The sequence below is a fragment of the Oreochromis niloticus genome, linkage group LG9 (assembly GCF_001858045.2).
Source record: "Oreochromis niloticus isolate F11D_XX linkage group LG9, O_niloticus_UMD_NMBU, whole genome shotgun sequence".
Classification (NCBI taxonomy): Eukaryota; Metazoa; Chordata; class Actinopteri; order Cichliformes; family Cichlidae; genus Oreochromis; species Oreochromis niloticus.
This window is the reverse complement of record NC_031974.2, coordinates 18503220-18530044: the sequence shown is the minus strand read 5'-3', so window position 1 is coordinate 18530044 and position 26825 is coordinate 18503220. Positions and strand designations below refer to the sequence as shown.

Genomic DNA, 26825 nt, shown 5'->3' with positions numbered 1-26825 from the left:
AATAACATCCTTTTAAAGCCAAATAAAAGGTTTTGAGATAAATAGGATAAATTAACAGAAATTACTGAACTAAAAAGGGAAAGGAAATATCTTGTTTTCCTTAAATGTGGTGTGGAATGTTTTATGTAATGTGTGTCAACTGCCTATTCTCTGTTTTTACAAAATAATAAGCCGGCAATTCAAACTTATTTTCTGGTCTGGGGTCTTTATTACACGCTACACTCATCAAACCTCACTGGTCCTAGTGTACTGTAACGACTCCAGAAGTGTTACATTTGCATCTAACATTTCCAGCTCTAAATCTGAACTTTAAAAGAGTACTATTCAGGCTGAAGGCCCTCTAAAATTTTCTTGAAAGTATGTGAGGCAAAGAGACCCCCTGGTTAAAAAAAAAACAACACCTAGGTAACTGGGTAAAATCTAATTCTACAGCCTTAAACAACAAATAATAGAAATAAAAATAATGTCTGAACCACAGAGAGCAGTATCCACTCTTACTTTTGGGAACTGTGGTTTGCTGAGGTTCAGGTGTCAGACGTACGATAACCGGAAAGGAAGAGCTGAAAGCAGGTTTTTAGGCCGAGCTTCATGGGTGATCCTCTCCAAACATTGCAATCACAGCTCACACCCTGTATTTTCACTTCCCAGCAGACTCGAGAGCATGCAGGAAAAAGGGAATTGCCTAAAAATTTGTGTATTTAAGAGATATTTAAGAGATGTATCCTATAAACACAAAATCAGACTCCCTGTCTCTGTCTTTCTCTCTCTGTGTGTGTTTTTTTACATGACCTTTTACAAATACCGCCCCTCCAATCACCCCATGACTCGCTGACTCACCAAAGCCCCATAAAAACAGGCTCTGTGTGTGCTTATTCACTATTTGCTTGTTTTTCACCACCAAAAAACGTGTCAAAATGCCGATGTGCAGAGGGCTGACCGAGGAAAAGGAGGCTGATGAAGAAGCTCAGAAGATCTGTGATGCAGTGAGTAGAAGAGAAAGATTTTACACTCACAACTTTATGCACACATGGGGCCTGTGCTTCATGTTGGTGTTATTGTCATTTTTATTTAGATGAAGCCTCTTGCAGAGCAGAGGGCCGAGAGAAACTTCGAGGTTTTCATTGCACAGAGCTACAAAACACAGCTCGTAGCTGGGACCAACTACTTCATTAAGGTAATGTTTGTAATGCAAACAGTGAGCTCAGTGGCAACATTAAAAAGCTCTTCAATAGAAAAACATATCATCAATAAGAGTATTGATGGTAGATAATCTGATCTCTCAGGGGAAACTAAAGCAATGATCACTGGATTTTTTTTTCAGCTACTACTTCTACACTCTGGGCTTATGTGGTTTTATATTTAAGCAGAGGCTCATACAAAACTTTTTGACTTTCTAGCCTGAAGTGTTACTTATCACTGCAAAATTTGAGAGAAACCTGCAAAATAAAATGAAAATTCATGTGCATTTCATACTGTCTCAGCCATGAACAGAGCTCAACAAATGTTCTGTTTGTGAACATTAGAGCCATCAGGCACTCTACGTATGTATATGAAGGTGTAGATTCTCCATTTCCACATGTTAGCATGTCGTTTGGCTAGTGTGACTTACCACAGCTGTGTTAAAATGATCAGCAGTACTTCTATGTGCACAAGGATCTCCTTTAAGGATCTCCTTTAACTTTTCTTGTACTTCCTTGCAGCTCTATGTTGGAGATGAAGAACATGTCCACCTCAGTGTTTATGAAAAACTCCTGTGTGATGGAGGAACGCTCGAGCTGACTGATCTGCAGCACCCAAGACTCAATATGACAGTATTGAGTACTTCTAATGGGAAGATGAACCAGCCAAACATCAGTGCCTACAGCCTGTACTCTCATTGTAATCCATTAATAACCTGCCTCTTCATGAGGGGAAAGCTTTGCTTGTTTACATATAATAACATACTGCAGATAATAGAAGGCAAAATTGATCAGTTAAATACGAGGTGGGTAAATAATTGAAGCTGATTATTTTTTTTCTGTTGTGGTTTCTAATTTTGTGAAATGTGCTCAAAGCTGAGGAGGGACCACTGGACGTGGAAGACTTTGTCACTGATCACATTTGGTTTGCTGTCTTTGACCAGGAACTTGAAGTTGTCCATGGTTTCCTGGACGTTCTCCTGATGAAGCACGTACCCACACCCAAATTGATATCGGCTACGAAGATCCCAAGGAGATCTCAGGCCGGATGAGACATAAAGTATAAGCTCTCCAGTGGTTTCTGGGTCTTGCTCATAATTGCCTTTGAGTTAGGTGTGCACTGATAATCTCCAAAGGGAAAATATCCAGGCGAGATCCCGCTGGATGTCTTAGAACCTCACCCTAAAGTTGAGCTCAACGCTGGCTCAAAAGGAGATGAACATAATTATTTTACCCATTCAGACCCAATTTTAATAAAATACCATTAGTAGGAAGTGAACTGACTCAGATCAGGTCTGATAGGAGTCAGTCAAAAATAACCACACGGGTTAAAAATGGGTTAAAAATAATGTTTTAAATATGCCAAAAATGTCACAAAGCACTGCTGCAGCTTGTTAAATCAGCAGGAGAACCAAAGTCACACGATGGTCTTTAAAGACAATTAGTGCTGATATTTATGCTTGCACACAATTTTACTGTGAGGAGGGGGACACCCAAAAAAGACTGATTGAATCTTAGTAGTAAAAATCTTTTGCATTTTTTGGATAGTATCACTTCCATAATTTGCAGCCTTGGGCCAATTCACAGTACTTGGAGAAATAAAATATCCTGGAAATGAAAGTGAAAGTTATTATTGGCTCTGGGTTTCTGCTCATTTACACCTTCCACAGAAGGTTGTGGAAAGGAAACTCTTAGATGAGAGCCCCACTGCTTCAAAATTGGCCAAATGACCTTCAGGAAGCTCAGCATAAACACCACAGAGATGAAAACAGTACTAAATTATGCATTAATATCCAGAATAGTAATATCTCAATCATATTTTTAGATTGAGTACAAGAATTTGGCAGAATATGGAAGCAAATGCTCACAGTCGGGATGATGTTTACAGTTTGTACTAGAAATCTCATCTGTTTTATTTATACATATTGCCTCCGTCTCTCAGGCTAAGGGTTATTTCAGTTACTGGGAATGTATTATCATTAAGAAAATGATGTTTACAAGCTTCAAATTGAGCATGCGACACATTAAAGTGGCTTTGTTTGATTTGTTGGGATATAGTTGGGATATATTTGCTGTACACAGTATATCCCAACCATGACTGTGGTGATCCCACACTAAGCTGATAAGATAAGCATTTGCTGCACACCTTATCAAAAAGTAGCCTTCATTTCCTTTTAATATCATACACCATCAGCCAATTGATGTGAGTTTTTAAAATGCACATGTAGTATATGGTTTATTAGTATTCACTATGACACAAAAAAGGAAAATTATCCTAATTTTTTATGAATATTTGAAGCAGGAAAAGCAAAAACATCAAAGCTTACAGGAGGACGGGAAAAGGCAAAACTTCGCTACAGAAATATCCTGTCCTTCCAAACATGTCCTTTGCAAAAATATTTTCACTCTCTGTTTCCGGAGGTGCCCGCCCTTTGCAAAAGCGCCCAGTTTCTGTCCTCACAAAGACAGAAGCACATGAATACACCCACAAATTCACAAAAGGTCAGAGCACGCACACTCTCGCAGACATGCCCTCACTCTGTCATTTCAATCATCCCACTGTAATAAAACTGTCCACACACACAGACACAGACACACACACCTCTTTTCCGTTGTCCTCCACCATGAAGAGCAGGTTGGTGCTGTCAATCACGGTGAAGGTGAAGCGGTATTTGAGCGAGTTGGAGCCGTCGTGGTTGTAGCTGATGCGGTTCTGGTCGATGTTGTCCATGGTGAAGCTGCTTATCTGTCGGTAGTGTTGGCCGCTGATGGTGCGCTTGATGGTGCCGTGTCGAGGAGCCTGGATGACGCTGAAGACGATGGACTCCGCCTGGAGGAAGGTGGTGTAATAGGAGGGAAAATGCAGGGAAAGGAAGGACGGCTCAATGATATCGCCTGCAATGTCTCCCTAGGATGAAGCTACATAAAGAAGCAGTGTTGGTTCTGCACAACCAGCAAAATAGTGAGAACTCAAATTCAGGAATCAGCTTCAAAATATCTATAGTGGCGAACCTTAACATCACTTTTGGGTGTTACTCTCTAAAATTCTACAATAAGGCAGTAGAAAATAAATCTTCAAGTTTTTACTGAGAATTACAGATTTATGGGATTAACAGTGTTGGATTATCCCTTAAACCGGCTGCTTAGTTTAGCCAGCTTAGGTAATGATCTCAAAATAAACATTCAGAGGTCCAGCTCTTTTCTAAACTGGTATCTGTACTGCTTTGGGATGATTCCAAACATGATGCCAATTAGTTCACAAATCATACCAAGCTTCAAAGATATGATCTGTTTATACTGTGCAGCTCATAAAGAGAATTTGATGCCTAAAGAAGGAAAAAGGCAAATAAGCTCATTTAAATTACTTCATACATATTATTAACTCTACAATATATGCAGCAGAGGATGGATAACATCCAACATTTGCTTTAGTTTCGCCTTAATTAAAGAAGTATGAGTGTGCATGCTGAAGAAATCAGTCCTTCAATGCTGTATTTTGACCTCAGTTACACATTTGAAAAGTTTTTTGTTTCGTTTTACTTTAAGACCTTCTGAAGTGCTCAAAGCGTCTCTGTTGTAGTTCCCGCCACAGAAGGTGACACCTGATTCTTGTCATGATGTCACGCATATACTGTAATTAAAGCTGTGAAAGATTTGCAGAAAACGTATGTAGCCAGTGTTTTACCTCTGTGTCTGCATCGGTGGCTTTCAGCTCAAACTCAGTGATGGTCTTCCTCACACCCTCCTGCACCCTCATGCCAGGGACCTGAAGAAGAGGCAGGGAGTCGTCCACAGGCTTGATAGTGATGTAGAAAGTCTGAGCAACCTGAAGACAAAGAACAATAATAAGATGATGAAACAACCTATGAGCGATACACATATGTGTAACCAAAACTACATCCTGCCATCAATTTCCTGCTTTTCACTGAGAACTTTCTCAACAATTCAGCAAATAGAAAAGTCTCATCGTGATGAAAAAGTTTAACCCCAAAGGGCTACACAGCTTCACCAAGCACCACAGTGGCCACAAAGCTTCCACACATTGCAGTCAGCCAGGTGAAGGTCATTTGACCAGTGAAGGTCAAATGACCTTTTTCACATGTTTACTCGAGTCCTTGTGATCCTCATTAGTTTGAATTAGCAAGGCAGATTTATGCATGAGGAGACCGGGACAGGAAGCTGCTACTTTCCCGCTGTTATAAAAGCTGTAGAGTTTGTTAGTTTTCACATTTCTTTAATATCTTTCAATTTAATGACATAGTTAAGGTTTTTTTTATTTTATTTAAGCTAAGCGTTTAAGTGATCAGAAAACTTTTCTTTCTTAATTCCTGTTAACAGCTTGTTTTCTGCACCATTTAAGGTTGTTCCCTGCACTTGGGATTAAAGGTCCCTCTTTGGACACACAAGGACTGTTGACTTATTTCTTGGCCAAAATGGGAACAAAGTTATTTTTAAAACCCAATTAGTCTTTAGGAAGAACAAATAATATTTCAGAGCTTCTGTTGTAGTCAGTAGATATCTGCATCTAGACCTCCTTCATGAATGAATTTTAAAACATGTTAAGCTACCAGGTATCGTAAAAATCTTCTGCCATTCACCTCATTTGTCCCGTCGGACACGGTGAAGGAGAACTGGTCGGCATGCTTCTCTTCTTCACTGGTGTGGACGTACTGGATGCTGCGTGATGCCAGGTCAGCCTGCGTGAAGGTGCTGATCCTAGTGCCTAAAGAGATGAATTCTTCTGCGTCTCTTTCCGTTATACATGTGTTGTCTTATCCTTCATATTTTGCTGTGACATGTGTTTGTAAGACACCATGGCATTTTCTGGCCACACACTGAGTTTGTTTCCTCAATTTGGCTCTTATCAAATTTACAAGGGGATAAAACTAAACTGAGACTAAAGTTAAACTGAAATAACAATGCTTCTCTTTACTCTGTGTTGCCTCTGAAGATTAAAACCCAGTGGGAAACATAATCAGGTTTGTCTGCAACAATCCAGCATCACTCAGCGTGAAACTAAAGGTGACTGTCTTAAAAACAAGAACCAGATTTTTTTTTTTTATTTTGCTTTCCAGGAGTTCTGTTATCCACGCTTATTGTGGATGTAAAGACCTGATACAGCCGTTTGTAAGACAACACATTTATGGTTATTCCTGACATACAAAGTGTGCAACAGACACATTACATAGTTATCTATGATGTGCATTAATGAGGAAAAGACTTAGACTTAGAGCTTTTTATTGTCATTGTGCAGTTTCTTGCACGGCGAAATTGGGTAGCTTGACCACAAAGGTGCAAAAGTAAGAAGAAGAGAAACCAATATACAACAAGGGGGGAAAAATAAATAAATAAAATAAAATAAAAAGCAATGTATATGCATACATATATGTGAGTGAAACTATATACATGGTGTATGTGTAAGAAATATTGAAAGAGAAACATTGTGGGTCTGTATACAAGGGCAGTTATATAATGTAATAAACAAATAAGGGTGGAGGGGCTATGGTCATTTAGGGTGGAGATGGTACTTCTTCTGAATTTCCACTTTCATTGATTTCCAGCTGTGATATTTCATTTTCCAACATTTGCACATTGAAAAGTTTAACAAACCCATAATACTATCATATAAATTGCAATATTAAACAAAACAAGGAGTCAAACAGAAAAACAAACAAACTGATAGGTTCATAGCATAAACCTATTCGCTGGAACGTTGAAGACAATGTAATTACACAGCAAGCAAGACACAAGTAGGCAACGTTCTTTGTTTCAGTGCACGGGAGAGAACCGGACAAGTGCCCTTCCTTCGCTTGACCCCAGTTGCTCTCGTCCACTCCCCCGTACACTGCTCTTTAATTGAGGTTACATGAATATGCATAGGGTCATTAACATATGACGTATACATACACACAAAGATTACCTTGCCTGTGCGTTGTGTAAGTGTGTGTGTGTGTGTGTGTGTACCTGTGAAGACTCCCCAACGCTGGTGCCAGGAGTCTAACGGTCCAGCTAAACAAAAGGCTCTTATACTTAACCAGATACAGAGTAGGTGTCCTCCTATACCATAAATCAGTAAGAGTAGATATAACCTCTCTCCTGACCTTAAGTTGTGTGTGCATGCCAGAACACTCTGGAATGCACACAAAGTTTGCAGACTATTAAGGATCAAACCTCTATCAATCTACAACTAAGCATATATAAGTAGATATTTCTAAGCATAAATGACAATCAACAATATAAATCTAACACAAACCAAAAATGGTTTTAAATCCTGATTTGTATCAGCTACCAGTTAACCTATATTAGTTCCTTTGAGATTAATCAAAGTTTCCTTTAGTTGTTGTTCTAACTGTCTGATCAATACAATCGATAGAACTCCACTCAGTTCTATCGATTTAATTTAGCCTCATTCAGTCCACCCAATGCTTTCACTCACTGTATGTGCAAACTGGTTATGATACCCAGTAACACTTCAACGAGTTACCAATACAACTCAAACAAAATGAATTTGTCTTGAAAGATGCTATATAAATAAAACTGTACTTTTACTTACTTTCTTTACTCACTTTTTTCTTTCTTTCTTTTTTTTTTTTTTACAAAAGTAACAGGGATTGAAACTTTATTGGTAATTTTCCAAGCAAAAAATGTATCCTCATTCAAAAGTCATGTAAGAACCTCACTGGCTTACGGAATGTTGATGTTATTTAAAAAAATTCATACAAAAATATGACCTCATTCAAAAATGTCATGTGACAACCTCATGGCTTATGGAATTCTGATGTCACGGGCTTCTAAAGCTTTGATCCTTTGAAGCTTTGATCCTCAAAATCCTTAAATAGGGGTGAGGATGTACAACTTTTAGTCCGTTACTTGCAGCACTTATGTCAGCAGCGTTCAAACGTTCACCAGTAAAGCATTTCGAAACCTTTGGATCCTTTTCGTAGTCACGGTATACAGACTCCAACATGTCTCCGAAAAAGCAAGAAAGACAAGAAGCTGACCCCAGCTCTATTCCATGGTATGAGTCCCTAGACCCTTATATGAGCTCTCTACCTTGGGATGAACAGGTAGAATTAGAGGAACAGCGATTGGAAGAAATGCAGAATGAAAATCTCATGAACAGAGAGAAGATTAAGATCCTGACGGAAGAAAATGAGAGAAAGAGCGCTGAATTAGAAAAATTATCCTACCAGCTTCAAGAAAAAGAAGGTATTGAGGAGAAACAATGGGCTCTCCAAGATAAGAAGAATCAGGTGCTCCAAGAAAAGATGGATGAAGCTCTGGAAAAAATTAAAGATCTGCTCCAAAAGGAGAAAAAAGAGAGCATAAAACAGGAATCCATGGTCAGGAAGAATCAGGAGCTCCAAGAAGAGCTTGATGAAGCTCTGGAGAAACTTAGAGAAATCCACCAAGAAGAGAAACAACAGGCCGAGCAGAGAGACATGCAGCGCAAACTCCAAGCCATGGAGGAAAAATACAAAGCGCTGCAGGTAAAGCATGACAAAACTCTGCACAAAAATCAACAGTTGCTTCAAGACAAGAAGCAAATGGAAATGAAACAGAAGGAAATGGACTCCAAGCATGACGAGATGGAGGAAAAACACAGACTGCTCCAAATCAAGCTTGAGAAAACAGTGCACAGAAATAAAGAGTTCATTGAAGAGAGAGAGCAACAAGAAATCCTCGAGAAAGAAACGGACTCCAAGTTTGAAGTCTTGGAAGAAAAACTGAAAATGCTGCAAATAACTCTTGAGGAAACACTGCTCAAAAATACAGAGATGCTTCACGAGAATGACCAACAAAAAATACAAAAGGAAGAAATGGATTGCAAGCTGAGGAACATCGAGAAACAAAATGAAGGCTTGCAAGTTATGCTTGATGAAGCTCTGGAGAGAAATAAAGAGATTCTCCAAGACAAGAAACAAGAGCCCGAAGAGCAGAGAGACCTGCAGAGCAAACTCCAAGCCATGGAGGAAAAATGCAAAGCTCTGCAGGTGAAACATGATAAAACTCTGCACAAAAATCAACAGTTGCTTCAAGACAAGAAGCAAATGGAAATGAAGCAGAAGGAAATGGACTCCAAGCTTGACGAGATGGAGGAAAAACACAGACTGCTCCAAATCAAGCTTGAGAAAACAGTGCACAGAAATAAAGAGTTCATTGAAGAGAGAGAGCAACAAGAAATCCTCGAGAAAGAAACGGACTCCAAGTTTGAAGTCTTGGAAGAAAAACTGAAAATGCTGCAAGTAACTCTTGAGGAAACACTGCTCAAAAATACAGAGATGCTTCACGAGAATGACCAACAAAAAATACAAAAGGAAGAAATGGATTGCAGGCTGAGGAACATCGAGAAACAAAATAGAGGCTTGCAAGTAATGCTTTATGAAGCTCTGGAAAGGAATAAAAAGTTCCTTTACGAGAAAGACCAATGGAAAATACATCAGCAAGAAATGGATTGCAAGCTGAGGCACATCGAGAAACAAAATAGAGGCTTGCAAGTAATGCTTGATGAAGCTCTGGAAAGAAATAAAGAGTTGCTTCACGACAAAGACCAACAGAAAATACATCAGCAAGAAATGGAGTGCAAGCTGAGGAACATCGAGAAACAAAATGAAGGCTTGCAAGTTATGCTTGATGAAGCTCTGGAGAGAAATAAAGAGATTCTCCAAGACAAGAAACAAGAGCCCGAAGAGCAGAGAGACCTGCAGAGCAAACTCCAAGCCATGGAGGAAAAATGCAAAGCTCTGCAGGTGAAACATGATAAAACTCTGCACAAAAATCGACAGTTGCTTCAAGACAAGAAGCAAATGGAAATGAAGCAGAAGGAAATGGACTCCAAGCTTGACGAGATGGAGGAAAAACACAGACTGCTCCAAATCAAGCTCGATAAAAAAGTGCACAGAAATAAGGAGTTCATTGAAGAGAGAGAGCAACAAGAAATGCTCGAGAAAGAAACGGACCGCAAGTTAGAAGTCTTGGAGGAAAAATGCAAAATGCTCCAAATAACTCTTGAGGAAACACTGCTCAAAAATACAGAGCTGCTTCAAGAAAAAGACCAACAGAAAATACAACAGGAAGAAGAAAATTTTATTCTCCTGAAGAAAAATCTAACACTCCAAGAATTGTATGACGAAACGAGGTACAAAACATCTGTACTGGAAGGAGAAAAGAAAAAAATGGAAAAACAATGCTCAGCGATGCAGAGTAGCATCAATGAAATGCTGAGAAAAAATACCGAACTTGAAGAACTTTCTAAGACCTTGAAGTCCAAAAACACTGAAATCCAGGCGCAAAAGCAAGAACAACAGAAAACACATAAAGACCTGCAGTGTAGACTTCAAGAAATCCAGAAGAGAAACCAGCAGCTGGAAGACATGCACACAGATATGCACAAGGCAAAGCGAATAGAGGAGGCAACAGTTAAAGAACTGCAAGACAAGCTTAAAGAAAAACAAGAACAATTAGAAGACATGGTGAAAAGATGCAGCAAACTTGAGAAAGAAAACACAGAAACAATGGATGAGCTGAAAACCCTCATCCTTGAGAAAAAAGTGCTCGTGGAACATTGTCTAAAAAAGAAGAAAAAACGTTTCCACTGGTTCTGGAGAAGGGACACTGCTGCTTCTCACCTGATGTAACCATGTCTTCCTCCGCCTCTATTCCAGCTTAATTTTCCCCCTTCCCCTTCCCCTCCCTCCTTTTTCTTTTTTCACCCTCACCCCCGACCAGTCCCGGCAGTTGACTGCCCCTCCTGAGCCTGGTTCTGCCATAGGTTTCTCCTTTAAGTGTCTTTCACTTTAAAAGGAGTTTTTCCTATCCACTGTCGCCTGGTGCTTGCTCAGAGGGGATTGTTGGGGTTTTCTCTTCTCTCTCTTTCCTTCTTTCTATCCCCCCCTTTCCCCCTTCCCCTTCCCCTCCCTCCTTTTTCTTTTTTCACCCTCACCCCCCGACCAGTCCCGGCAGTTGACTGCCCCTCCTGAGCCTGGTTCTGCCATAGGTTTCTCCTTTAAGTGTCTTTCACTTTAAAAGGAGTTTTTCCTATCCACTGTCGCCTGGTGCTTGCTCAGAGGGATTGTTGGGGTTTTCTCTCTTCTCTCTCTTTCCTTCTTTTTATTCCTCTTTTTACCTCTTTTCCCCCTTCTACCTTTTTTTTTACCCAATAAACACAATTGGCAATTACATGTGTTTGAAAAATGTCTTCATTCAACAATAATTCATCTTAGGTATAAAAACAAGAAGTGGGTAATAGCTGCATGTGTGTTTGTGTGTCTGCATAATATACATACTTGTATCCCAGAAGGAATTAATACTAGATGGGTAGAGAGGTTTTAAAGACTAGAAATGAAAACATGTGAGTCCTGTCTTGAAATAAAAATCTATAATTCCATATATTCCTATCTATTCCAAACAACTGTAGTAAGTAACAAAGTTTCATATTTGTCTTTCACTTTGACTCTTAATTTATTAACCATGAACAAGAGGTCAGAGGTCAAATGTGGCATGATACCTTTAATCTTTATATGACACTTTCTGTATGTAGACCAGAGATGGGCGATAATGCATAATTTGATTACTTTTTTCAAGTAACGAGTAAAGTAAGGGATTACTATTGCAAAAAAGGTAATTAGATTACTGTTACTTTCCTGTAAGCATGCTGCGGTACTGCGTTACTAATTTGATGTGATTTCGTTTGCGCGAGTGTCTCATGACAATGACGTAAGCGAGTGCGGCATTCGTGGCAACAGCTGTGTGCAGATCAAAAATAGATAATATAACGAGTGCGGGAGAGAGTATGACCGTGCAGCGTTTAAAGCTTGGAAGTACTGACCTTACTTTGAGTTTGATTCCGTAAAAAGTGACAAAACATTAGCGTCTGATGTTCACTGCGTGGGAAGAAAACGTCTTTTTACAGCGATAAAAACCCCTTAACTTCAAAGCAAGCACCGAGCACGCTGCCATGGGAATGCGAAATTCACAGAGAAACTCCAAGATTCTTCCACTGACATGCGGCACACCTGCATCAGGGCAAACCTCCGCCTGCCCCACTCCTGCTAAGCAGGGGGAAATAGAGCAACAGGACCGCTGAGTCTTTGATTTGATTTATTTTCTCCTGTGTTTTACATGCATTTATTTGAAAGAGTGAGTGTAAACACAAAAAACTATTTTATTTTATGTGCTGGAATGTGCAGAAAATAGGTTCAAATGTTAAACAAATTTCAGTAAAGCAACAGGATTACTTTGGGGGGGGGGTAATCAGTAATTAGTTACTGATTACTTTTTTCAAGTAACTTGACCAACACTGATTGTGATTGCTTTGGTTGCAATCAGATTGCCATGGTCACCTGCAGTTTGCATGTAGGATGCCAACTACTCACCAAGTGGTGGAAAAAGTTTGGTTTGGTTTGGCTTTCATCTTTACTTTTGCGCTCTCCTGTGTCTCATTGTCTAATCAGCCCCTTGTGCATTTGTAATCCCGCCCTTCCCTCTGCTTTGCCTCACAAACAGCATGCACGCCTGACTTGACTGCAGGATAAAATAAATAAGGTCAGTGTAAAAAGAAAAGGAGCAGAGAGAAGAATACATTTAAAGTCCCCCATCAAACAAAGATTTATCAGTAAAACCTGGCTTTTGGCAGCGTTTGGGAGAACAATTCATCCCAAATTAAATCAAAGTATTAAAAATCAGATTCTTATCCTGGTAAAAGGGAGAAAGGATGGACTATAGCAGAGGAGCTGAAAAAAGCTGAGATTTATGTAGAATAAGAACAACACTGGAGTTTTATATCAGGAGGTGTGAAAAAGTGATATAGGTTGAAAGATGTGAAGAAAGGATAGAAAAGATTGAGAGAACGCAAAGAAGTCATCAGAGGGCAGTACGGCAGGAAGAGATATGGACAGAGAGCTTCCCTGTAGTCACATCTGAGAGGGTGCAATAACCAGAAAAGTGAAAAAGGTGAGAAAATAAAAGGCTAAAAAAAGAGAGCTGCAAAAGATATGAGAGAGAAATGCTGTGAGCATGTCTCCAGGCTCTGAATTGAAGGATTTTAGCACACAATGTTATGTGTTTTCAAACTCACTAAATCATATTTTACAATCTTGTAGCAATAACCATGTGAGACTGAAGTTTAAATACTTTTCTTCCCCACATCCTGTGTGTAAGAGTCAATTATGGCATTATTTGGAGAGTTATATTTCATTTAGCATGTTATCCTTTTTGAACGCATATCTGAAGGGGACCTAAAATAAAGCACAGTTCAGTCAGATGGTCTCTTATTGATTGAAATCAACTTTTCCAGCTTTTAGGAGATAACTGAAAGTACACATGAAAGGTGGTCAGTAGGTTGTCAGCATTATTTTATTAGCAAATTTGACCATTAATCAGTGTTTCTTTTATCTTGTTACTGACGCTTGTCTTTGTTAATTACATCAATGTGAATTTTGTGGTTTGTTTTGTTCGACAAAGTATCGAGTCAGGTGTTGTACTTGGTTTTTCATAGGACAGCACAGAGTTCTGTGAAAAGTTTCTTTCTCACATGAGCTAGAGCTAAAGCAAAATCGTCAGGCCCATAAATGTTTTAAAAAGTGAATAAATAATATTATACAATAGTCAAGATGAACTGTAGCACATAAACATTTGATGATAGACTTTAAATATTTGACTTTTATTTGACGTGTATTATGTTTATCCTATAGACCAGAAACACTTCATCATTTGAATGACAAACTAAGGAAAGATAAGAAAGAAGTACTGTGTCAGACTAAAAGAGTTGACTTTAGACTTAACTTGCTGTCGTCTGATCTTCAAGCTTACTGTATACCCATAAGGGTGGTATTTATGTTTTTAATTACATTTTTGAAAACAAAAAAACAAAAACAAAAATAAATAAATTTCCCTTAATGATATAAGCAGTAAATGACACTATAAATTTAACTGATCTTACTTACTGGATATTGTATGTTTCTGTCATGAGTCATGCTCTGAGTGCGTGCACCGTGACGGCTCCACTCCGTCAGTCATTAAGAGTGCAAGCCTGGGAATGCTGGGCACCCCGTGGCTGGAATAAGAGAGCTGCACACTGAAGTGGGAAATGGCAGATATAGGCTGGTGGTGAGGAAAGTCCAGGACTGCCAGTGTGTGTTCAGATACCTGTAAGTATATTGATTACTGCAGTGTGTGTTATTGATGGTAAGAGTTCTGGTGATGTTGATTATGAACGCAACTGCATCTTGTATTTCTTTAATCAGTGTTTTGCGGTTATCTTATAAATGTGAAAGCATTGTGACATGTACAGCATTTTGGATAAAGTCGCTGCTCTTTGGACGGCCTCAATGCTGCGTGTGTATAATGTAATTAGCACCATAGTGCTGTGTGCACCAGAATAGTTGCAGCTGTCAACCTTACGGTAAGTTGGTGGCAGAGCAGTGGGGAAGGCTAAAGTAACTGTGTGTGTGTGTAGATTATATAAATGAACATATAAATTATAGAAACTATATAATCTATTAACTTTTTTAAATTCCCCTGTCGCCCCTGCGGGCGGTCTATCCTTCAAGCTTGGGTCCTCCACCAGAGGCCTGGGATCTTGAGGGTCCTGCGCAGTATCTTAGCTGTTCCCAGGACTGTGCTCATCAGGACAGAGAACTCGGATGTTGTTCCAGGGATCTGCTGGAGCCACTCGCCTAGCTTGGGAGTCACTGCACCTAGTGCTCCGATTACCACTGCAACCAATGTTACCTTCACCCTCCACATCTTCTCGAGCTCTTCTCTGAGCACTTGGTACTTCTCAAGCTTCTGGTGTTCCTTCTTCCTGATGTTGCTGTCGTTTGGTATCGCTACGTGTATCACTACGGCCTTCTTCTTCTGCTTCTCTACCCCCACCATGTCCGGTTGGTTAGCTACCACCATTTTGTCCGTCTGTATCTGGAAGTCTCACAGGACCTTAGCTCGTCATTCTCGACCACCGTACAACTTCCAGGCCATACTCAGCACAGATGTTCTTGTATATTATGCCGACCACTTGGTTATGGTGTTTCCTGCCTGCTAGCATCTTGCACCCAACCGTTCCTGGAGTTTCTCAGGGGCATCTTTACACAGCCTGCACCTGGGGTCTTGCCTGGTGTGGTAGACCCCAGCCTCGATGGATCTTGTGCTCACAGCGTTCCCCTGTGCTGCCATGATTAGTGCCTCTGTGCTGTCTTTCAGTCCAGCTTTGTCCAGATCCTGGTGGGATTTCTGGATGTCATCTGCCAGATTTGCAAGTTCTGCTGGTGATACAGACCGTGCAGGGCCCTGTCCTTAAATGATGGTTCTTCTCCTTGATCCTCCTCTTTCTCTGTTTTTCTGGTTTCTGCTGCCAGAGTTATTCACTAAGCATGCAGTCATTAGTGGCCACCTTCCTGATGTACTCATAGATGTCTGTTGTCTCATCCTCCACAGTGGTTCTGACACTCACTAGTCCTTGGCCTCCTTCCTTTTGCTTTGCGTACACTCTCAGGGTGTATCCCAGCAGGGTATCTAATCCCTGGCATCTGATCACAGGTACTGATCATAGGGACAAGCTCTGCAAAAGCTGTCCTATCGATACATCAATCAGCACAGCGTCTATGTCTTTTCCAGACTTTGATCCTACAATCCAGCTGCTAAAGGCAGAGTCTGCATTCATTGCTAAACATAACATTTCTCCTCAGGCTCATGCTTACTGGACATGTCGCTGATGTCAGTGCTAATGGGCCTGATGCATCGTCTGGGCAGAGCACCACTGGTAAAATCATCCTGCAAACTTTGACTGCAAATCTTTAGCAGACTGTGTACGATTTCTAAATGCAGACAGTGTGTGGAAACGGTCTTCTTGTGGTGTCATGTTCCTCTGGTGTCAAGTTTGAAGTTGCCCTATGGCACAGGCCCTATCCACATCAGTTAAATGTAGCATGCTTGGAGAATATGATCGCTGCACCAGGGTCCATGCTCACAGGAGATACTAAGTAGGCACCAATCAGGCACTGGATTGTCAGTACCTGGGGTACCTGAAGCTCAAAACCAGAGTCAATAGCAGAATAAGCTATTTGGCTTTGGCAGAGAAGATCTGGCAAGTTTTTTATGGGCATAATCCACATACTCACCTCTGCTGCTCAACACAGGAATACATTTTCCTTACAAACATGGCACCATTTAAAGGAAAATGAACAGACTTTCCCATAGCATAAGATTTATTGCCAAGAAGAAGTGTGACAGCAAAGAAATGATTGCTCAAATATAAGTTTCTTTACTTTTTCTATGAAGTTTATATGTTTCTTAAAAATAAAGTAAATCATCTGCTCTAAACAGGTTTATATAGACTCAAGATTCCTTTTATCATTTTCTTGAAAACGTGTTTTTGGGGTGTTTTGCAAAACTGTAAGGTTCCTCAGTCACATACTTTTTTTCCCTTCAGTTGAAAAAACTTGCAGATCTGGCATATTGATCTATCTAAGGTTTGACAGCTTATCTCTGGACAGTCAGCTTAAAGAAGAATTTGCAAAGTTCATGGTATTTATTTAAGATAATTTTTGACAGCCACAGCTGTGGCACATAAATTATTTTTATAAGACATTCATCACGACTACAGACTGACAGAACTACGAGAAACACCTTTTAGTTATCGTCCTTTTTAGTGGTCTGAAAAGTTCATATGAAAGCATAGGTTTATCTGTTTTAAAGACACAGATAATTTAAGACAATTACACAAGTAGATATTTCAAGAAGACAGTGTAAGCAAACATTTAGGGGCTGTGGTTTCACATGTTACTCCTCCTATCACGCGTTAGAGTCACCTTCCAGTAAGTTTCCGGGTCACTTACCCAGTATATGTACTGGGACTGGCACCAGTATGTTTGAGACACATAAAACCAGAAAACTGTCTCCTCTGTTTATTTCAGCAGACTTTCACAATGGATGCCATAAAATGTGGAGGATTCTCGAAGGTGAAAGACGCTGATGAGGAAATTCAGACAATCTGTGATGAGGTGAGCTTCTTCATAACATTCAGACTCACCTATTAAACAGACACATCAACTCTGTGCTCTGCATTTTACGTTGTTTTACTTTTATTTTGTCCATACACAGGTTAAGTGTCAAGTAGAGGAAAAAAGAAATGAAGCATATGCCGTGTTCAAAGCTGTTCAGTACAAGAGTCAAGTGGTGCAAGGAATCAACTATGACATCAAGGTAATTAAAAGTGTGACATCATACATGACTGTGATTATTAATGGAAGAAAATAAAGAAAGTGTTTATGGACTGAGTTACTTGTGGGATCCAGATGAGCTGTTGAACAGATTGAAGATCTTCAGTGTTCAACAAATACAAGTTTCCTCTGGTTTGACTGCAGGTTCATGTGGGAGGATCCAGCTACCTTCATCTGCGGGTCTGGAAGAAGCTTCCATGTTATGGAGGAGAAGCCGTAGTTACTGGTGTGGAAGACCATCATGACAAAGATCCCATCCAACCTTTTTAATGAATCACACTTTGTATTTCAGCTGCTCTCTGCCTCCAAGCTGCTGCCTCATGTGCTGTTTTATTATCCTGAAAGAAAAAACTGCAATAAAGCTCCTTCAAAAGTTATAATCAATACATTTAAATGTTTATTTCTACACGTATATCACTGACTGGACTTCGGCATTTAAAGCATTAAAGTTGAATTCTGTAACAAAAAAACAAATGATTGTGATTGCTGACTTCTTGCTAGTTATTCACTTATGTTTTTACCATTATTGCAGCTACTGATGATTTTTATGATCTTCATATTTGTCTGTTTATCTATAATAGTGCAATTTATTCTAAAAATTAAAAAGTAACTAATTGTGTACAAAAAACATAATGAAGTAAAAAATACAATATTTGCATTCAAAATATCGTAACACAGAAACAGAAAGTGGCAAAGCATACAAATATGAGATCATGTGCACGTAGAATAAACCTGTACTTTTAGTAAAGTACTTGAGTAAATGTATTAATTTACAACCCTTCCCTCCTCTCCATGCTATCATCTAATAGTGTTGGAACTGTAAGGCTAACTCTCGTCCAGTGGCACTGTTTTTTTTTTTAATGTGTGTGTGTGTGTGTGTGTGTGTGTGTGTGTGTGTGTGTGTGGGAAGACTCTCTAACAGAGTCCCGAAAGTTCAACACATGTTATTCTGTATTTGATGAGACTCTAATGAGATTTGCTCATTACTTTCATATATTGTTTTAGTAAGTATCCAAAACATACAAGTTCCATTTATATAATTTTTCAAGTGATCTTATATCTGTTTTCACTCCTGTATGCTTTTCACACAAGACAAATACAAACTTTATAAGATTTATATATATCTTTTCCATATGGGAGGATATCCGTTAAGGAAGAGCTGAAAGCAGTTTTTTAGGCCTTGACAACTCTCCAAAATTACAATCACAGCTCACATCTTGTGGCAAACGGATTAAATATTTAAGAAATTTATCGTATAAACACAAAATTAACGTCTAAAAATGGGAATAAAAGTCATTATTTTCTTGTCTATGTGTGTATGTGTGCTTATTATTTTTATTTTTTTTACATGACGTTTGGCAAATACAGTCCACCCTTGTCCTTGAGCTGATGGTACGGTCCAAAATGCGGAGTCCTGTAACTCGCTGTTTTTATGTTTTTTTTGTTGTTTTTTTGTTGTTTTTTTGTTTTTACGTGATCGTTTAGAAATAGCGTTCATCTCACTTCCCCTGCGCAGATCCAAAAGGCGTTGTCTTGTGAATTGGCGTGTGTTTATTAGCTTTTTGGTCGTTTTTTTTGTTTTTACCAACAAAATGTTGTCGAAGTGGAAATGTGCGGAGGGCTGACCGAGGAGAAGCAGGCTGATGAAGCAGTTCAGAACATCTGTGATGCAGTGAGTAGAAAATAGAGATTTTACACTCACACACAGGGCCTGTCATTCATTGTTGTTGCTGTCATTGTTATTCAGATGAAACCTCTGGCAGAGCAGAAAACCGGGAGAAACTTCGAGGTTTTCACTGCAAAGAGCTACAAAACACAGCTCGTAGCTGGGACCAACTACTTCATTAAGGTAATAAGATAATAATAACAATAATAATAATAATAATAATAATAACAATAATAATGATAATAATAATAATGATGATAATAACATAACCTTTATTAGTCCAACACGTGGGAAATTCGTTGTGTCACAGCAGAAAGTGGACAGTGATTGATTGATTGATTTTATTGATTAGCATACAGAATACAAAATAAAAATTACCAAAAAGCAAAAAATCATGAGCCAAGGCTAATCAAAAGGTATTGGCTGAAGCATTTGCTTATTATGCCAACCCTTTTAACAAAAAATCTTTTGCATGCAGCTCCTGTACACAGGGCTCGAAGCAAAGAATAAAACAAAGCAAAGCAAAAACAAACAAACAAACAAACAAAAAAAAATTTCCACAGCAAAACAATCAAGAGTTTCAGAATTATTATTTTTGCTCTTTTCATTCTTGATTAATATATTTTTCTAATACTCTATTTTTAAACATGTTTTTAAACAAGAAAAATGAACGACACCTTTTTAAATCACTGTCATAACTATTCCACAGGTTAACTCCTCTAACAGAAACACATCTTTGCTTTATGTTTGTCCTTATCTTGTTTGTTTTAAAGACATCTGTTCCCCTTAAGTCATATTGACTCTCTCTGACTTTAAACAGCTTCTGAATACTGCGGCAAAGCAAGTTATTTTGTGCTTTATACATTATCTGTGCCATTTTATATTCGACTAAATCATAAAATTTTAGGGTATTCAGATTAATAAACAAAATGTTAGTTGGTTCTATATAGTTTGATTGATTTATAATTCTTATAGCTCTTTTTTGTAACTTGAAAATAGGAAGAGTATTTGTTTTATATGCATTACCCCATATCTCCAGACAATAAGTCATATATGGAAGCAACAGAGAACAATAAAGTGTGTATAATGATTTTTTGTTCAGGACATGCTTTGTTTTGTAGAGAATAGCAATGGTCTTTGACATTTTTGTTGTCACATGATTTATATGAGACTTCCAGCTCAGCTTATCATCAATTATCACTCCAAGAAATTTATTTTCATACACTCTTTCAATTTCAATTCCATTAACCCTGATTTTAGATACATTTTTCATTTGTCTAGTGCCAAAAATAATCAATTTTGTTTTCTTTATATTTAACGATAACTTATTTACATCAAACCAGTTTTTTAATATATTTAACTCCTTTTCCGCTGTAGTCAGAAGCTGTTCTAGGTCTTTACCTGAGCAATACAGAGTGGTATCATCAGCAAACAATACACATTTTAACAGTTTGGAAACACTACATATGTCATTTATATATAATATGAATAATTTAGGGCCCAGCACAGAGCCCTGAGGAACACCACAAGATACCTTCAACTGATTAGATTTTACATTATTGATTTCAACATATTGATATCTGTCATCCAGGTAACTTTTCATCCACTTATATGCTATCCCTCTTATACCATATCTCTCTAGTTTATTCATTAATATAGAATGGTCAATTGTATCAAATGCCTTTTGTAAGTCTATAAAAACACCAACAGTATATTCCTTGTTATCTATTGCATTAGATATCCCTTCTACAAGTTCCATCACTGCCATCGAAGTGGACCTTTTCATTCTAAAGCCATATTGGTTATCACTTAGGAGATTATGCTTCTCTATATATTTATCAAGTCTATTAACAAATAACTTTTCTAAAATTTTTGAGAACTGTGGGAGTAGTGATATTGGCCTGTAATTGGTAAACTGACATCTCTCTCCGTTTTTATGGATTGGAATAACTTTTGCTATTTTCATTTGTGAGGGAAACACACCAGTTCGAAAGGACAGATTACAAATGTATGCGAAAGGTTGCACTATATATTCTATAATACTTTTAACTAACATCATGTCAATACCAAAACAGTCAGTGGACTTTTTATTTTTAAATGTCTTCACAATGTTAATTATTTCTCTATGAGTTACAGCACCAATAAACATGGAGGACACATTCTGAGTAATATGTTTATTTAGGTCATTATTATTTCTTGACTCTGGAATTTCTTTTGCTAAATTAAAGCCAACATTTACAAAGAAATCATTAAATTCATTTACAATGTCTTTAGTTTTATCAAGCACAATATCTTTATCTTTTTTAAAATAGTCTGGATAATTCTTATTTTTTGAGCCCTTTTTGATTATGCTATTTAATATCCTCCATGTTTCTTGTGTGTTACTTCTATTTTGCTCCAATAATTTGTGGTAATATTCTTTCTTACTTGTTCTTATAATATTTACTAATCTATTTTTATATAACTTGTACTTTATTTCAGCATCTTTTGTCCTCAGTTTTATGAATCTCTTATATAGATTATTTTTCATTTTACATGCATCTTCTATCCCCTTTGTGATCCATGGCTTATTTGATCTGTGATGCTTTCTAGTGATTTTCATTAAAGGACAATGTTTTTCATATAGTGAAATTACAGTTGATAGGAATGCATCATATGCACTACTTGAATCTTCATTTGCAAAAACCTCATTCCAGTTGTGTTCCTTTAAGTCCACCTGGAGGGCAGCAATGGCTCTTGTTGTTCTATGTCGTATCATATCAAATGTTTGATTCTTTTTTTTAGTTTTAATCCCAAAATAATTTTGAAAAATTGCAAAAACAGGAAGATGATCGCTTATATCAGTTATAAGAAGTCCACCTACTATTTCATGGTCAATTTTATTTGTGAATATATTATCTATCAATGTAGCTGTATCAATTGTTATTCTACTTGGTTTTATAATTACAGGGAAAAGGGAGTTACTATACATTGTATTGATGAAATCTGTTGTTTTCTGATGTCCGTTTGGGTTTAGCAAATCTATATTAAAATCACCACAAATTATTTGCACTTTTTTATCATTTAGGTTGCTAAACATAGCAGCAAGTTTTTCATTGAATGTCTCAAGGCATGATCCTGGTGTCCTATAGATGCAACTTATAATTATATTGCTAGCAGATAATAGAAGTCAGACAAAGTGGATCATGTTTTATACAAAGTGCTTAAATAAATGATGCTGATTTTTTTTCGGTTGTGGTTTCTGAGTTGTGAAATGTCTGCAGCCCCGGGAGTGGACTGTATTTGATTTGTCACATTGAAAGAGGGCCAGAAAATTACATAATCAGTGAAGCCAAACACACGTGCCTTTCGTAATATGGGCAATGTCTTTAGTAAAACTCAGCTGTAAGCATGTCTCCAGGCTCTGAATTGAAGGATTTTAGCACACAATGTTATGTGTTTTCAAACTCACAAAATCATATTTTACATTCTTGTAGCAATAACCATGTGAGACTGAAGTTTAAATACTTTTCTTCCCCACATCCCGTGTGCAGGAGTCAATCATTTGGAGAGTTATATTTCATTTAGCATGTTATCCTTTTTGAACGCATATCTGAAGGTGACCTAAAATAAAGCACAGTTCAGTCAGAGGGTCTCTTATTGATTGAAATCAACTTTTCCTACTTTTAGGAGATAACTGAAAGTACACATGAAAGGTGGTCAGTAGATGAAAGGCTAAATTCTATTATACAAACCCCGTTTATTAATGCAAAAGAAGGATTTGTGTATCTTAGAGTTAAAATCACCCCAGACATTGATACCATTGTAGCAACAAACTATGACCCTCTGATTAGTGAAGTGGAGGAATCTCTAAACAAATGGATGAAAATACCCATATCAGTGATTGGCCGTATAAACATTACTAAAATGAACATATTACCCAAATTTTTATATCTCTTCCAGTCACTTCCTCTGCCTCTTCCAGAAGAATTCTTTAATAAGCTAAACAGTATCTTTAATAGAATTATTTGTAATGACAAAAAACCTAGACTAAGACTTCGCTTGTTGTACCTGCCATATGAAAGAGGGGGGTTACAACTCCCTAATCTTAGACTGTATTACTGGTCTGCACAACTGCGCTCAGCCATGTTCTACTTTTCCACTGAGACACCCCCGGCCTGGATAGAAATTGAACAAACATCAGTAACAAATCTTCAGTTAAATCTGTATTTATACTCTGCTTTTGTGGATTTACTTACCTGGATGATTGAGCATGCATCAACACATAATCCACATACTCACCTCTGCTTCTCAACCCAGGAATACATTTTCCTTACAAACATTTAAGGGAAAATAAACAGACTTTCCAATAGCATAAGATTTATTGCCAAGAAGAAGTGTGACAGCAAAGAAATGATTGTCCAAATATAAGTTTCCTTACTTTTTGTGTTAAGTTCATATGTTTGTAAAAAGTAAATATTGTACAATGGTGTGGAGGAGCTGGATGAGATTTTAAATACTTTAGTTTGAAAAACATCTGCTCTAAACAGGTTTAGATGGACTCAAGATTCCTTTTATCAATTTCTAGAAGACTTATTTGTGGAGTTTTTTGCAAAAATTGCAGTTTATCTGGTCACACACCTTTTTCCTTTAGTTAAAAAACTTGCAGAGCTGGCATATTGGTGTGACTCAGGTCCGATAGCTTATCTGTGGTGCAGTCAGCTTAAAGAAGAATTTGCAAAAAGAAAAATTAAACATTAAAAAAAATATAAACAATGGAAGAAAGCTATAAGCAAATTATAACCTCACACAGTTCTGTCACTTTACTATAGCATGAGTTTATGAGCTTTACTAAAGGTCATAAACTCATGTCATTTAATTTATTTAGGAACATTTTTGACAGCCACAACTGTGGCACACTATTTATTTTTATAAGACATTTATTACAGACCACAAACTTTAGTTAGATTTTGAGAAGACAGTGTAAGCAAACATTTAGGGGCTGTGAGGGCTGTGGTTATACATGTTGCTCCACCCATCATGTGTTACAGCCACTTTCCAGTATGTTTCTAAGTTTGTTTCCCAGTATGTGCACTAGTGCTGGTACCAGTATGCTTCAGACACACAAAATCAGAAAACTGACACCTCTCTTTATTTCAGAAGACTTTCAGAATGGCTGACATAAAATGTGGAAGATCCTCGGGGGTGAAAGACGCTGATGAGAAAATTCAGAAAATCTGTGATGAGGTGAGCTTCAGGCTACCTTCATTCTTCATAACATTCACAGTTACATAATGCTCACGCATATAAACACACACATAAGCTCATTTGACTTAATGTTTTAAATCCACTTTTGTTTTGTTCATACACAGGTTAAGTGTCAAGTAGAGGAAAAAACAAATGAAACATATGAAGTGTTCAAAGCTGTTCAGTACAAGAGTCAACCAGTGCAAGGAGTCAACTATGCCATCAGGGTAATTTACACTGTGATGTTATACATGTTACGTATTATTAATGAAAGAAAATAAAGAAAGTGTTTGTGGACTGAGTTACTTGTGAGATCCAGATGAGCTGTTGAACAGATTACTGAAGATCCTTAGTCTTCAACAAGTACAATTTTCCTCTGATTTGACTGCAGGTTCATGTAGGAGGAGACAGCTACCTTCTTCTGCGGGTCTGGAAGAAGCTTCCATGTTATGGAGGGGACGCCGTTCTTTCTTCTGTGCAATAAAACCACATAAGAAGATCCAATCATACCTTCCTAATCTGAAGCCAGTACACACCCGATTTCAGCTGGTTACTCCAAACTTGTGTGGAAGAAAACAAAATGTTTTATTACCATCAAATAATTAAAATGAAGTAATATTCCTTTAAAGGTTTGAGCCAAAAGCAGTGCATTTTAAAACTGCAGTTACTGTGAAATATGGTACAATGTCAAAAAAAAAAGTTTTCAAAAAGAATATCAAAAGAAAGATTCAAAGAATTTCTTGGTTGTTGAGTTCTTGACAGTTGTGAGGTTGAATTTCTTGCAAGAAGTCACGGGCCAATTTGCAAAAATGTGTCGAGGGTGTTTAATTACAAAGTTCAAGGTGGAGATGGATTTTACATCAAAAACACTCATTATTCACACTTTATATATTTGGAATAAGTTATGAACAATCACCAACAAGATTTCTCATTAAAGACGCTGTTACGACCCAGCTCAAAAGCCGCGACATAAATATGGAGACAAACACCACAATTTCAACGAGAAGAGGTTTTATTTAGAATTATATTACAAGTTAGTTAAAATAGCTGGTACCACACCTGACTCGCTGTGGTCAATTAGCAACAGCTGAACACTCTTGCACTGCCACTGCAAAGAGATTAGGGGCTGCAGAGGGGCGTAACAGATGCACAAATATGACAGAAAAGAAGCTGTACTGCCATAAAATAATCACAGCAGCATGTCTCTGTACTGGATCTCACTGAAAAGTTGGACATATCAGAGCGTATTTAGCTTTGGGCAGACTCACTGCCGTGTCAAGAATACAGTTAATTCAGTTCACTTTCTGTTGCTCTAGTTCACATCAACATTTTTATTTTGAACTATTTGCAAAGAGTCAAGGTGCTTGAAAACACTGCAGTGAAGACACGAATCACAGCAAATGGATGTTCCCCCAAAGGCTAGGTAAAAGGTACACACTGCCTTATACCAAAATAAAATAGTCACAAGCTAAAGAGACAAAGAAACAGCAAAGTGCAAAGAGAGCCTCCACTGATCCTGAGTCCCTATATGAAACATGTGAGCACCACTGTTGATTCTCGCAGCCAGAAGTTACATTCCTGAGTGTTGAAATGTGACAAGTGCAAATTGTTGCTCTTTGACCCACGACTCAGCTGCTTAGAGGCAGAATCTGTATTCATTGCTAAACATAACATCTCTCCACATGTCCATGTTCAGTGCACGTGTTACTGACATCAGTGCATATGGGAGGAATTGATTGTCTGGGCAGAGCACCATTGGCCAAATCGTCCTGCAAACTTTGACTGCAAATCTGTAGCAGACTGCTTACAGATTTCTAAATGCTGACAGGGTGCGGAAACTGCCTTCTTGTGGTGTCGTGTTCTTAGGACGCTCACTTCGCGGCTTGTCTCTGACATCCGCGGTTAAATAGAACTTGTTCTTCAGTCTGGAGATGGCATTAGGGCTCACTCCAAATAACGTTGCATGATTTTTTTGTGGAACACCAGTTTGAAGTTGCCCTATGGTGTGGGAACTATCCACATCTGTTAAATGTAGCATGCTTGGAGCAGACCTCTGCTGCACCAGGTTCCATGCTCACAGGAGATGCTAATTAGGCACCAATCAGGCACTGGATTGTCAGCACCTGGGGTACCTGAAGTTCAAATATCGATCCAAATATCGATGGTATTGATACCAACTCTGGCATTGGCGAAAAACTGATTGCGGCCTACACCTTGTTACATGAATGTTGTTTGTGGCGCAAGATGACTTGATGTCATTCATGAGGGATCCATTTCACATATGTTTCACATATTATAGACCAACAAGTTATTTATAGCAGTTTAAATTTGAGCAAACAGTTTTTGGCAAATGCCGGAAATCAGCTTTTGACGGACGATCATTTTTTGGCACAACACCGGCAGACTCCACAGTTAGCTGTCATACGCTTAAATATTTAAGAGATTTATCGTATAAACACAAAACGTCTAAAAATGTGAATAAAAGTCATTATTTTCTTGTCTTAGTCTGTCTATGTGTGCTTCTTTCTTCTTCTTCTT

The 26825-nt window shown here is 38.1% G+C and overlaps 4 protein-coding genes and 1 pseudogene across 9 annotated transcripts in view; 4 read left to right on the top strand and 1 right to left on the bottom strand.

Annotated features, from left to right (window-relative positions):
- Positions 1 to 7167, bottom strand: part of LOC102082737 (extracellular matrix protein FRAS1) — a 473764-nt gene extending 466597 nt beyond the window's left edge. Inside the window, exons 1-4 of one of the 3 annotated variants that reach the window (XM_025910089.1) lie at positions 7143 to 7167; positions 5850 to 5901; positions 4864 to 5004; positions 3781 to 4008 (exon numbers count right to left, since the gene is read on the bottom strand). Coding sequence is in view for 1 of the 3 variants with exons in the window: in XM_025910088.1 (XP_025765873.1) it covers positions 3730 to 4008; positions 4864 to 4935 (351 nt within the window). In the remaining 2 variants the exon portion in view is untranslated. Of the gene's footprint in view, positions 1 to 2769; positions 4009 to 4863; positions 5005 to 5849; positions 5902 to 7142 lie in introns of those variants that run through there. The other 2 variants (XM_025910088.1, XM_025910084.1) reach the window with 2 other exon arrangements.
- On the top strand, positions 906 to 1945 carry LOC109203573 (cystatin-B-like; annotated as a pseudogene).
- A 656-nt stretch (positions 7168 to 7823) lies between the features above and the next one.
- Positions 7824 to 10895, top strand: LOC109203567 (trichohyalin-like). The gene has a single exon (XM_019363122.2). It carries the CDS (start codon positions 8144 to 8146, stop codon positions 10814 to 10816), a length of 2673 nt encoding a protein of 890 aa, XP_019218667.1. The 5' UTR covers positions 7824 to 8143; the 3' UTR covers positions 10817 to 10895.
- A 3241-nt stretch (positions 10896 to 14136) lies between these two features.
- Positions 14137 to 17860, top strand: LOC109203572 (cystatin-B). Of its 3 annotated transcripts, none has more exons than XM_019363148.2 (4): positions 14137 to 14326; positions 17093 to 17176; positions 17277 to 17378; positions 17540 to 17860. In XM_019363148.2, the coding sequence occupies exons 2-4, from the start codon at positions 17102 to 17104 to the stop codon at positions 17663 to 17665; spliced, it is 303 nt and encodes a 100-aa protein (XP_019218693.1). In that variant the 5' UTR covers positions 14137 to 14326; positions 17093 to 17101; the 3' UTR covers positions 17666 to 17860. The 3 variants fall into 3 exon arrangements, with proteins under 3 accessions (XP_019218693.1, XP_019218692.1, XP_025765875.1); XM_019363147.2 differs by having other exon boundaries at positions 14138 to 14326; positions 17090 to 17176; XM_025910090.1 differs by lacking the exon at positions 14137 to 14326 and having other exon boundaries at positions 16983 to 17176.
- A 905-nt stretch (positions 17861 to 18765) lies between these two features.
- On the top strand, positions 18766 to 26787 carry LOC109203571 (cystatin-B). 2 transcript variants are annotated; one of them, XM_019363145.2, is made up of 5 exons: positions 18766 to 19067; positions 19143 to 19244; positions 24204 to 24287; positions 24413 to 24514; positions 24679 to 26787. In XM_019363145.2, the coding sequence occupies exons 1-5, from the start codon at positions 19005 to 19007 to the stop codon at positions 24769 to 24771; spliced, it is 444 nt and encodes a 147-aa protein (XP_019218690.1). In that variant the 5' UTR covers positions 18766 to 19004; the 3' UTR covers positions 24772 to 26787. The 2 variants fall into 2 exon arrangements, with proteins under 2 accessions (XP_019218690.1, XP_019218689.1); XM_019363144.2 differs by having other exon boundaries at positions 18767 to 19067; positions 24201 to 24287.
- Positions 26788 to 26825: the final 38 nt, after the last annotated feature.